This window comes from Anomaloglossus baeobatrachus, chromosome 4 (assembly GCF_048569485.1).
Source record: "Anomaloglossus baeobatrachus isolate aAnoBae1 chromosome 4, aAnoBae1.hap1, whole genome shotgun sequence".
In the NCBI taxonomy this organism is placed as follows: Eukaryota; Metazoa; Chordata; class Amphibia; order Anura; family Aromobatidae; genus Anomaloglossus; species Anomaloglossus baeobatrachus.
In genome coordinates, this window is record NC_134356.1 from 169,358,341 (window position 1) to 169,370,665 (window position 12,325).

The following is a 12,325-nucleotide window of genomic DNA, read 5'->3' on the forward strand; positions in this document are numbered from 1 at the left end:
AGCAGTTACAGCTGTGGGGAGACTCGGTAAGTATGTCGTGCTTTAACCCTTTTGCTTCCTTTTTTACAGTGATTTTTTTTGGCTAATCACAGCCATGCCAATACTTGAAATGGTTGTGATGGGGCCGGGAGTGGGTTTTCTGCAAACGAACAGTTACCGAACATTGCCGACATCTGAGCAAAGTGTTCACATAACCGAGCCCGAACGGACAAACCAAGGCTTGTACCAAATCTGAATTTCACTCATCTCTAATAGTAAGTAGTTCTATACAGATAAGTGGAGAGAGGAAAAGCAAGGAGCTGTGGGTCTAGGACTTCCTCCGTTTCTCTCCCCTCGATATAGACTCTGTAATCTCCTACTTCAATAATGTAAACATATGTCTTCACTGATCACAGATTTTAGCCATGAATTGAAAATGTTGAAAATGTATGATCCATCCCAGAGGAGAATGAAGCAGATTTCTCTGATAAGATACATTACAAACTTGCTTATTTTCATGTGCACTATTGATTTCTGAAATAAGAATTAAAACTACAATTACTCTAAAAAGATGCTATAAATAAATTACCGCTCTGCTGCATTCTGAGGAAAACCTGGAAATACAATAGTAGTCCTGCTGCGATACTTCCGACAAGTCTTGAGCATTTCAAGGGGCTGTTTATAAGTCATTGGCTTTGTGCATTTTTTTGTTTTTATGGTAACGAATGTTACATCACATGAAATCCTTATGTGTCTAATATATGTTTTCAAAATGTTGTGTTTGTTGCCTATGGCAACAGTGTTCTACGCGCGGGAAAACAAAATGGCGGAGTCTAATGCGATATTCACAGCAACTGAGAGCAGAGGAGTGATACAATTCTTGTATCTACAAGGAAAGTCCGCAAAGGATATTCATGGTGATATGTCGCTGACATTGGGGGATCTGAGTTGCCCCGTGCCACGGCAGTCGCCTCAGGGACACCACTCCACCTCCAGGGACACCGCAGGGACTTCTCTTTGGGATCTTCTCTGGCAACAGGTATGTCAGGTTATTTACATCTGGATCGTGACGCCACTCTCGGTTTCCGGTCAGGGTGATGGGTGACTGCCACTGCAGTTTTAACGAGCGTCTGGGGCTGATGGAATCTGCAGTCGGGTGGTATGGCCTCCCGAGAGTGAGGCTGGCCCCAGGGGATTGGGTATATGTGTGTAGAACAACAGGTCGCAGAATGACTCAGTCTCAGTCCAAAGTGTCTTGCAACTGGTTTTTACTCACTTTCAAATGCTTCAAGTGGCACCTGGGCGATGCTGAGATATACCAAGAGAGAACCAGGTATCCTTCAGGCTGGCATAGGGTAACCGCTAACTCGCTTTCCTGGCACTTCTTGTTTCGGACAATCCCTGACTTAAAGTACCGTGGGATTCATCCATGGAAGTCGCAACTGCCTTTTCTCCCCTTTCTGGCCCGTTTGCTGGCAGCGTGGACCAAGGAAGATGGCTCCAGGCTCGATCCCCCTTATGGGCCCCCTCGTTGCTGCTGATGCTCGGACTCTATGTTGGTTGGTGTGGGACTTGTTGTCCACCCCACCGGCAGGTTTAGCAGACTACTAAATGGAAGTCTGGCTCTAGGGACCTGTTCCCCGTTCGTGCCTGATTACCAGAAGTCCCCCTACTCAACTGCCTGTCTTCTCTCTTCAGGTGTCTTTCAGGCTGACTGTGTGGCAACCGTCTCCCCCGCTAACGGCTACTTCACAGGCAGGGTATGACTAGCGGGTCCGTGTGCCTGCTTGCTCCTTCTCCCTGCGCTCTCCGCTTCAGACTGGCTTGCTCCTCTCCTACTACTTTTCCAACTGCCACTGCCACCTTAGCTTCCAGCCCCTCCCAGCACCCCTAGCTGAGATGTGGAGGTACGCACCCTCTTGGGTCTGCCCAAGGGTCCCCTCTAGTGTGTGGGAGACCTGGTCACTATGTGTCTGTGCGTACACACCCTATTCCAGCCATTTGGATTACCTGTTTGCACACACCCAGCATGGGTGTAGTACTCAGTGGCGCCTGACCAGGTCAGGGGCGCCACAGATCAATGCTGTCACGCTCCCGGTGTCCCGGCACCGCCCCTTACCCACTGATCCAGTCTCACCGCCACGGCATCACTCCTTACCCACTGATCCAGTCCACGTGCCCACCGGTCATGGCTGCCGCTCCCGCTCGGGCTCCTCTGCGTCCTGCTCCCTTGTGTCTGACTCTGAGTTGTCTGGCTCTGATTCTTAGGTCCATGCATGTGTATAGGCGGGGCCGCGTCCACTCACCTTAACTTATAGGCCCAGCACTCCTGAAGCAGGATATCACATGATACTGGGACTGGGTATATAAGGCTTCCCTTTCCATGTGGGTGGCGCCTGAGCAACGTGTTCCTTGAGCTAGATGTCAGGTCTCTCTGAGCATTACATCCCAATTAACCCTGTGTCTTCCACAGAGCCCGTCTGCCGCCATGACCTGGTTCCAGTGTCCCGATCTCCCAGGAAGTGTCCCGGTGACCGTGTGCTGAGGATTCCGCCATCTCCTGTCAGTCGGAACCCGTCACCTGGACTTCACCCGGCGACCTCAACCTTCATGCCCAGCTGGACCCAGATCCCGTCTGTTGTTCCAATCCGGCACCTGAACCTGATTCCGGCACTGTCTCCTGGAACCCTGTGGCCCCAGAGACTCCGTACTACCAGTTCCTTGAAGGACGCTGTTCCCGTACCTACTCGTGTTCCGGCTGCCGTGCATTTAGGCCCTCTAGTGGGGCGACCAGACAGTCCCTGTATAGGGGTTTGCTCTTGGTTGCCTCTCCAGGGGAGTCCGGTGCACGGTCCAGAGAATCCACCACCAGGACCTAACAGATTGCTCAGGCCATGGATTCCGACGGAGCACAAACATCCGAACTGGCTGAACTGCGCCAGGAACTGGTGCGACAGTGAGAGACCCTAACCCGTATATTGAATTTCCTGACGTCTGTGGACAGCTGTTTGTATACGTTACAGACCGCAGCTGCGTCCTCAGCGATGCAAACAGCGACTGCATCCGCATCTGTTTCCTCCTCAGCCTCGCAACTCCGCCTAGCTGCTCCGCCTCGTTATGCTGGGTACCCTAAGACCTGTAGAGGTTTCCTAAATCAATGCTTCCTGCATTTTGAATTGCTTCCACACCTCTTTGCCTCTGACCGAGCTAAGGTGGCTTTTGTGATGTCCCACCTGGAAGGTGAAGCATTGGCCTGGATAAATCCTTTGTGGGAGAATGAGGACCCAGTGACTACTGACATCTCGGAATTTCTTCTGGCCTTTTGTAGCACCTTCGATGAACCGGGACGTACCACCGCGGTTACCTCTTCGTTACTCCGACTTCGCCAAGGATCCCTAACGGTGGGCCAGTACTCCGTTCAGTTCCGCACGCTTGCTTATGAACTAGAATGGAACAACAAGGCATTGACGGCGGCCTTTTGGGAGGGCCTCTCTGGCCGCATCAAGGATGAACTAGCCGGCCGCGACGTTCCTCATACCTTGGATGCTCTGATCTCTCTAGCTACCCGGATTGATTTACGTTTTCAGGAACGATCCATGGAAGTATCTCGGGAGAGGCGACCAATCAGTCATACCTCCATTCCGCAGAAGTTGACCGTTTCCCCTCCACCGCCATCCCGCGATTTTACTTCCGAACCCATGCAAGTAGACCGACTGAGACAATCCGAGCAACGCCGAGCTGAACGGCTCGCTAAAGGCCTGTGTTTCTACTGCGGAGATGGCACACACCTGCTCCGCTCTTGCCCTGAGAGACCAGGAAGACCCCAAGTCCAAGGGTTGGTGGGAACCGCCACCCTTGGTACCGGAGCCCTCTCAGTTCCAGTTACACAGACTGTCCAGGTGACAACCGAGAAGACCCGGTTCACGGCAGAAGCTTACATTGATTCGGGGGCAGTGGGCAATTTCATCCAACAGGCTACTGTGGACCGATATTGCAAACCCGTCATCCCGCTTGCTAAACCCCTCAGGTTTGCCTCCGTGGACGGAAGACCGTTACATGAACCTGTCTTGTTTTTAACCGAACCCGTGAGACTCCGTGTGGGCGCTCAGCATACCGAGATGATTGCTCTATATGTAATCCCAAGAATGGCCCATGCACTCTTGCTGGGTCTGCCCTGGTTACGACTCCATGATCCTGTCATCACTTGGCGCTCTGGCGCGATCACTCGTTGGGGTCCGTTGTGCCATGACAACTGTCTGCAGCTCGTTCCTCTGTCTCTGGCACCGGAGTCTTTCATGCCAAAAAAACGAGAAGAAGAGACGACGCAGTCCAGCGTTGTTCCACAGTCTCTGGCACCGGAGCCTTTCATGCCACAAGAACGAGAAGAAGAGACGACGCAGCCTAGCGTCGTTCCATGGTCTTTGGCCCTAGAGACTTTTATGCCCCTGGATCCAGAAGATGAGACAACTCAGTCCGGCGCTGGTCCTGATGAAGTTGTTCCGGTGACTACGTCCCCCCTGGACAGGTTCCTCCTGGGAAGTGTTTCGTCGCGGAGTCCGACAGACTCGAGGTCCTTCAGTGGGGGCATGCTTCGGAAGCGACTGACCACGCCAGTCGGGCGGACACCCTGAGCGCTATTGGTCGGGCCCATTGGTGGCCGTCTCTTCGTCAGGATGTTGCCTCCTTTGTGTCTGCCTGTCCGTCCTGTGTCCAGACTGCGATTACTGAGCCGGTGGTTCTTGGTTCCCTCTCTCCTGCTGCCGGTACTCTCCCTCTCCCCGTTGCTGCTGACAAGGGGTGTCCGGTAAGAGGTATAGGGGCCAAGAGGAGGGTGCGGGGTCGGCGGTCCTTCCCTGTTGATGGGGTGATTCGCGGCTCGGTGGCCCGGCCCGAGGTACCCCGAGGGTACTTTGCGCGGAGGGGGGCTGTAAAAGGGGGTGTACTGTCACGCTCCCGGTGTCCCGGCACCACCCCTTACCCACTGATCCAGTCTCACCATCACAACATCACTCCTTACCCACTGATCCAGTCCACGTGCCCGCCGGTCACGGCTGCCGCTCCCGCTCCCTTGCGTCCTGCTCCCTTGTGTCTGACTCTGAGTTGTCTGGCTCTGATTCTGAGGTCCATGCATGTGTATAGGGCGGGGCCACGCCCACTCACCTTAACTTATAGGCCCAGCACTCCTGAAGCAGGATATGACATGATACTGGGACTGGGTATATAAGGCTTCCCTTTCCATGTGGGCGGCGACTGAGCAACGTGTTCCTTGAGCTAGATGTCAGGTCTCTCTGTGCATTGCATCCCAATTAACCCTGTGTCTTCCGCAGAGCCCGTCTGCCGCCCTGACCTGGTCCCAGTGTGCCGATCTCCCAGGAAGTGTCCCGGTGACCGTGTGCTGAGGATTCCGCCATCTCCTGTCAGTCGGAACCCGTCACCTGGACTTCGCCCGGCGACCTCAACCTTCACACCCAGCTGGACCCAGATCCCTTCTGTTGTTCCAACCCGGCACCTGAACCTGATTCCGGCACTGTCTCCTGGAACCCTGTGGCCCCAGAGACTCTGTACTACCAGTTCCCTGAAGGACGCTGTTCCCGTACCTACTCGTGTTCCGGCTGCCTTGCATTTAGACCCTCCGGTGGGGTGACCAGACAGTCCCTGTATAGGGGTTAGCTCTTGGTTGCCTCTCCAGGGGAGTCCGGTGCACGGTCCAGAGAATCCACCACCAGGACCTAACAAATGCCTTTCATAGTCCACATTAAAGAACTGGGTTGCCAAATTTAAAACAGGTCACTTCAGCACCAATGATGATGAACGTCCTGGACAACTGAGAGTGGTTGTTGTTCCGTAGATCGTCGATGCTGTGCACAACCTCATACTAGAGAACCGACGAATTTCAGCTAAAACAATAACAGACATCATGGAGATTTTCCGTGAACGTGTTTGTGTCAATAAATGAACATTTGGACATGAGGAAGCTATCTGCAAAGTGGGTTCCCAAATGTTTGACCACAGATCAGAGAATCATGCAAAAGTGAAAACCTCCCGGTCCATTTGTCAGGGTTTGTGGACTGATAAGAACTGATAAGATAAGAACTTCCTGGATCCACTGGTAACTATGGATGAGACCTGGATTTATTTGTATGACCCTGAAAACAAGGAGCAGTCAAAAGAGTGGAGGCACAGTTGTTCTCCTCATCCAAGAAGTTCAGGGTGCAAAAATCAGCCACTAAAGTGATGGCGTCTGTGTTCTGGGATAAGGAGGGCATGCTGCTAGTGGACTACCTTCAAAACGGTTCCACCATCAATGCAAGGTATTACATTGAACTTTTGGATCAATTGAAGGAAGTTCTGAAGGTCAAAAGATGTGGTAAGCAGTCCAAAGGAATCTTGTTCTTGCAAGACAACACCTTCGCTCATTCTGCACATGCGATCATGGCAAAACTGGCAGAGCTGGGCTTCCAGCTGGTTAACCACCCACCTTATTCACCAGATCTAGCTCCCTCCAACTATCATGTGTTTCCAAACCTGAGGAAACATCTCAAGGGTACCAAATTTCACACCATCTCTGATAGCTGCTACAGATGCCGGGTTTGAGGCACAACCAAAATCCTTCTTTTTGCTAGGCTAACAGAACTTGGAATACCGATGTAAGAAGTGTGTTGACATCAGTGGAGAGTATGTGGAATAAATGTAAAGTTTCATTTCTTTCTGGGTAAAGCCAAAGACTTATCAGCAGCCCCTCATAGATGTATAGATGCTTGAATCACGTGTTAACACTTGGATTCTGTCGCGCTCCCGGTGTCCCAGCAGCGCTCCTTACCTACTGAGCCGGTTTCACCATCCAGGCACCGCTCTGTACCCACTGATCCGGTCGCACCTGCGTTGCACCGCTCCGTGCTCACTGATCCAGTCTCATCATCGCACCACCACTTTTTGCTCACTGGTCCAGTCCATGCGTCCACCGATCACGCCTGCCATTCCCGCTCATGCTCCCCAGAGTCCTGTTCCTGGTCTCAGGAGTCTGATTCTGACTAATGTTCTGTATAGGACCGGGCCGCACCCATTCACCTGGTCTTATAGCCCCAGCACTGCTGCAACAGGAAATGACCTGAGGCTGTGCTGAGTATATAAGACTGGCCTCTCCATGTGGTCGGCGGCTGATCATCGCTTGTGTTTCTATCCCTTGTGAGCTAAGTGCTCAGGTCTTTGTTCCTGTTTCCTATTACTGCCTTAAAGTACGCTGTGACCTTAGTGACCTGGTCCTGTCTTTGCTTCCTGATACCTGCACCCGTTCCTGCCACGTTAGTGCTCCAGCTACCGTGTACCCTGCCCTCCAGGTGGGGTGCTCGGTCCAGTGGATCCACCTCCTGGGCCTACCAGTCCTCCCCGGCCCTCACAGATTCCTGTTCATGCAAACCCTCCAATAAAACCACAAAGCCTGTTGAGGGGCTAATTTGGTAGAATTCCAAAGACTCATCCATTTTCTGTCAAGGAACACATTAACAATATACTGCAGAAAAGCCCTACCAATACTTCTTGGTGTGGATTTCATTTTCCAATGCATTTCTGGACTAGAATTCCTGCATTTTACTTAAAGTTTTATAACCATCTTTGAAATGTATTACATATTCAAGGGCTGTCTTGAGAATGGGGTCCGGTTGACATGCTTGCTTGCCTATTTTCAGAACACAAATGTGTAAGCAACTTTATTTTCTCAATGGCTAAAACACAGGACCCCATTCATGAAATGGGTGCATCTATCAGATATTTAAGGCATACAGATTCTGTAGATATGATAAAACTGGCAGAAACAGAAATACTCTATATTAAAGATTCTGTTTTCATTATCTCACTTAGAAAAACTTGCTGAATTAATTAAAGAACATCAGGCTGCTGATAAGAAAGGAAAGAGATTACTAGAGAAAAGATTTGAACAACTTAAAAAGGTTGTGGAAAATATAAAGAACATGGAGTGGATAGGAGAGAATGCCAAGCCGTGTCCTGCTTGTAAAGCTCCTATTCAGGTAATGTATGACAAACGGCAGGAGATATCTGACATGCTTCTGTGTAATTTCTCAACCAACTTATATTAGGAGCTCAGTGGAGCAAAACAAAGCTAGGCAAGAAAGGGACTTTTGGGTTGGGTTAGAGTGATTCAGATTGAATTCCTAAACACACAGCAGTAATGCAGTGTGTACAGGGCCTAAGGCTTTCTTTAACCAATGCCAATAATTGTTATATAAAGTACTGGTGAAACGTGGGCCATTTTACCATATTTGGGGAAGCAAGAACTGTGGAGAAAAGAAGCGCAAATAGGGTCTTACCCGAGTAAAATTAGGGTGATAAGAGTAAAATACACTCACCAAATAGAGTTGTGAAAGTCACAACTACTATGCAAGCATGGAATCCAGGTCAACGGCAGCAGCACCCAGGATGGCTGATAACGGAGAGTGGTGAAGTAGGGCTTTCAAAACCGCGCCAATGACCACTATGACCGATTGTAAGATTAATGTTACTTTTTATTACATATTCAGGTCAACGCGTTTCTGGAGTCTCTGCTCCCTTCCTGAGGACATACAGGAAAAAGTACATCAAATCTGCTGGAAACACGAGGAATACAAGATCTATATACACTCCGTCACAGTGACGTCACTGTGACGGAATGTATATAGATCTTGTATTCCTCGTGTTTGTTTTTGCCATTTGGGCTGCGTTTTGCTAACATTGAAGTCAATGAGAAGTTGTAAAAAGCAAGAAACATCAAAATTCCAGCGTTTTACCTGCTTTTTAGCTGCAGAAAACATGCGTTTGGACTTCAAAAACTCCAGCTATTCTGACATCAAAATAATTAAATGATATGTCCCTTTACACACACACATAGTCTGACAATTAAAATAATGAAAAATATTAATTTATTGCTATTTTAGCGATAAATGGTATAAAAGCGCTATAATTATATGAAATATAACTATTTTCGTTATCATTTCATTAATTTTATGTGTTCCTTTTTTCCCCCCTTTTTTTCATTGTGTTTGACAGTTTAAACTTTATTTAGCAGTGTCTTAATGTTCAAAACGCAGCTGTCTAAACGCAATGGAAAAGCATGTAAAAAGCGCTAAAAATGCAGCTAAAACGCGGTAAAAACGCATGCGTATTTACCGTGATTCTGTGGTCAAAAGCAACTTTGGCAATAGCAATTTCTGCCAGAAGATGCGTTTAGAACTGCAACTAGGACGAAGCAAAGTGCGCACATAGCCTTAAACTAAAATAGGTATTTGTTCTATCCATAATAATCACAAATGGAAGACATATGGGAAACATGGGCACGTGAATGTGAATGTGGCCTTAGGCTATGTGCCCACGGGACCTTGTTTCTGCGGATTTTGCCACGGAAAACCTGCGGATTTTTCTGGATTTTCCAGATAAATCCGCAGGTTTTAGCATGTACAGTCACTCCCCATGTTATCCTATGGGACATGGGGAGTGCTGTGTCCACGCTGCGGAAAGTGCGGCTGCCGATCATGCTGCGGATGTAGGCATCCGCATGTATAATTGCATGTCAATTATTCATGCGGAATTACCTGCTGATGTCCCGGCCTTCCGCTATGGAGATAAGAGGCCGGGACGTCCGCATGTAAGCCGCATGAATCTCCGCATGTTTCCCACAGCTATTCCGCTGTAATCTAGCAGCTAAAAATAGCTGCGGACGCCGGAGGGCAGCTGCGGGAAACATGCGCTCGTACCAGCGGATACATCCGCAGGTACGAGCGCCCGTGGGCACATAGCCTTAAGGGGGCTTTACACGCTACGACATCGCTAATGCGAACTCGTTGGCGTCACGGAATTAGTGACGCACATCCGGCCGCATTAGCGATGCCGTTGCATGTGACACCTATGAGCGATTTTGCATCGTTGCAAAAACGTGCAAAATCGCTCATCGGTGATATGGGGGTCCATTCTCAAAAATCGTTACTGCAGCAGTAACGAGGTTGTTCCTCGTTCCTGCGGCAGCACACATCGCTCCATGTGACACCGCAGGAACGAGGAACCTCTCCTTACCTGCCTCCCGGCCGCTAGGCGGAAGGAAGGAGGTGGGCGGGATGTTACGTCCCGCTCATCTCCGCCCCTCCGCTTCTATTGGGCGGCGGTTCAGTGACGCAGCTGTGACGTCGCTGTGACGCTGAACGAACCGCCCCCTTAGAAAGGAGGCGGTTCGCCGGTCACAGCGACGTCGCCGGGCAGGTAAGTAGTGTGACGGATCTGGGTGATGTTGTGTGGCACGGGCAGCGATTTGCCCGTGTCGCACAACAGATGGGGGCGGGTACCCACGCTAGCGATATCGATACCGATATCGCAGCGTGTAAAGCGGCCTTTAGGCTTCAGCATGCTTCAATGCTGAACATAAATTCCCTTTAAAGGGAACCTGTCACCAGATTTTTCCCTATTAAACCAAAAATATTACCTTCTGCAGCTCCTGAGCTGCATTCTATGAAGGTGCACCTTGTTGCTGGTCCCCTTTTCAGACCTCCAAAACAACTTTATAAAATATTACCTTTTCATATGCAAATTAGTTTGGTTGGCCAGATGGGTGAGTTCTATTTCGCCTTCTGTCCCCCCTCCTGCCGCTGTTCACCGTCCCCCAGTCTTGATTTGCATGAATGACGACGGCCCCGTCATCCGCCACGCTGATGCCGAAGTCTCGCGTAGGCGCAGTTAGCAGAGGCCACTATCGCGGGCCTGAGCAGAAACTATCCCACTCGCACGCCGATGATGTATTTGCGCAGGATCAAGATTATGGGCGGCGCTGTGCATGACCTCACCAGCGTCATCCTAGTACCCGCCCATAATCTCGAGCCTGCGCAAATACATCACCAGCGCACGAGAGGGATAGTTTCTGCTCAGGCCCGCGATAGTGGCCTCTGCTGACTGCGCCTGCGCGAGACTTCGGCCTCAGCGTGGAGGATGACGGGGCCGTTGTCATACATGCAAATCAAGACTGGGGAACTGCGAACAGCGGCAGGAGGGGGGACAGAAGGCGAAATAGAGCCCGTCCATCTGTCCAACCAATGTAATTTGCATACGAAAAGGTAATATTTTATAAAGTTGTTTTGGAGGTCAGAAAAGGAGGCCAGCAACAAGGTGCACCTTCATAGAATGCAGCCCAGGAGCTGCAGAAGGTGATATTTTTGATTTAATAGGGAAAAATCTGGTGACAGGTTTCCTTTAAAAAGAACTTGCCAACAGAATTTCGTAATGTAAAGTACATGGCAGTAATGGTGCTGTAACACAGATTGAATTGATACTTTTGGTGAATAAATGTTGTTATCTGCTAAGCGATATATTTTATTGTTGATGTGTTGTACTGCTTTGTTTTTAACAGAAAATTGATGGCTGTAACAAAATGACCTGCACTGGGTGTAAACAGAAATTTTGCTGGACTTGTTTGAGCATACTGCCTCAAGAAAACGCATATGACCATTTTAATGGCACTACAAGATGTCGTGTTTAGTAAGTCTCCAGCCTAGTTTTAGAGTTTTTGAGTTCTTCAGAGTTATCAATTAAAAGTGTCATAAAAAGCTTGCACAATATGATAAACAGTTATATTTATTTGTACTTTATATTTCTGCAGCATATACAAGGTGGCTATAAAATAACCTAAGGTGTTTTGAGCCGTGACTCACCCAGTGGACAGAATTGGCTGAAAATTGGTATGTATGCTATTCAAGGCATGGAGAAACGGAAGGCATCTTAAAAACTTTTTTTATACCAAAACTCCCCACCAGGTGAAAAAGTGGCGCTGTACAGTGAGTGCGCCTTGCAACTCAGTCTGTAAGATGCCTGTCTCTTTGCCGGATCATGCGCTGTTAGTGCAGTTGTTTTATGAGAAAGCCAGGAATGCTACAGCTGCACTGAGAGTCTTTTGTCGTTTGACAGACCTTCACACATGTAGCGGTCCAATGGCTGTCAATTCGCTGAGACAGATGATGACACGTTGTGAGACAACAGGCTTACTCAGTGTCCAGCCAGGGTGCGAGCAACGACTGGTAAGCAGAGAGGTTGTGGAGGACATTGCCACTGCCGTCATGGAACAGGGCATGAACAACCTTGCCGGGAAAAGCAGTGCACGCAGTGTTTCCAGGCAAATGGGGCTCCCGTACAGCAAAGTGTGGAAAGTTCTCCAAAAGGTCTTGCGGACATACCCCGCATAAAATTAGCCATCATCAACAACTTCGTCCTCGTGACAATGATACCCGCATGAGATTTTCATTCATGTTTCTGGCGAGAGTGGAAGTGGATGGCAATTGGCCATGGAATGTTCTGTGGTGCGATGAAGTGCATTTTTACC

The 12,325-nt window shown here is 49.5% G+C and overlaps 1 protein-coding gene across 1 annotated transcript in view; it reads left to right on the plus strand.

The window, feature by feature from the left end:
* Positions 1-12,325, plus strand: part of LOC142301342 (E3 ubiquitin-protein ligase RNF14-like) — an 87,464-nt gene that overhangs the window by 44,889 nt on the left and 30,250 nt on the right. Inside the window, exons 6-7 of the mRNA XM_075342338.1 lie at positions 7,837-8,003; positions 11,360-11,487. Of these exons, the coding sequence (XP_075198453.1) occupies positions 7,837-8,003; positions 11,360-11,487 (295 nt within the window). The remainder of the gene's footprint in view (positions 1-7,836; positions 8,004-11,359; positions 11,488-12,325) is intronic.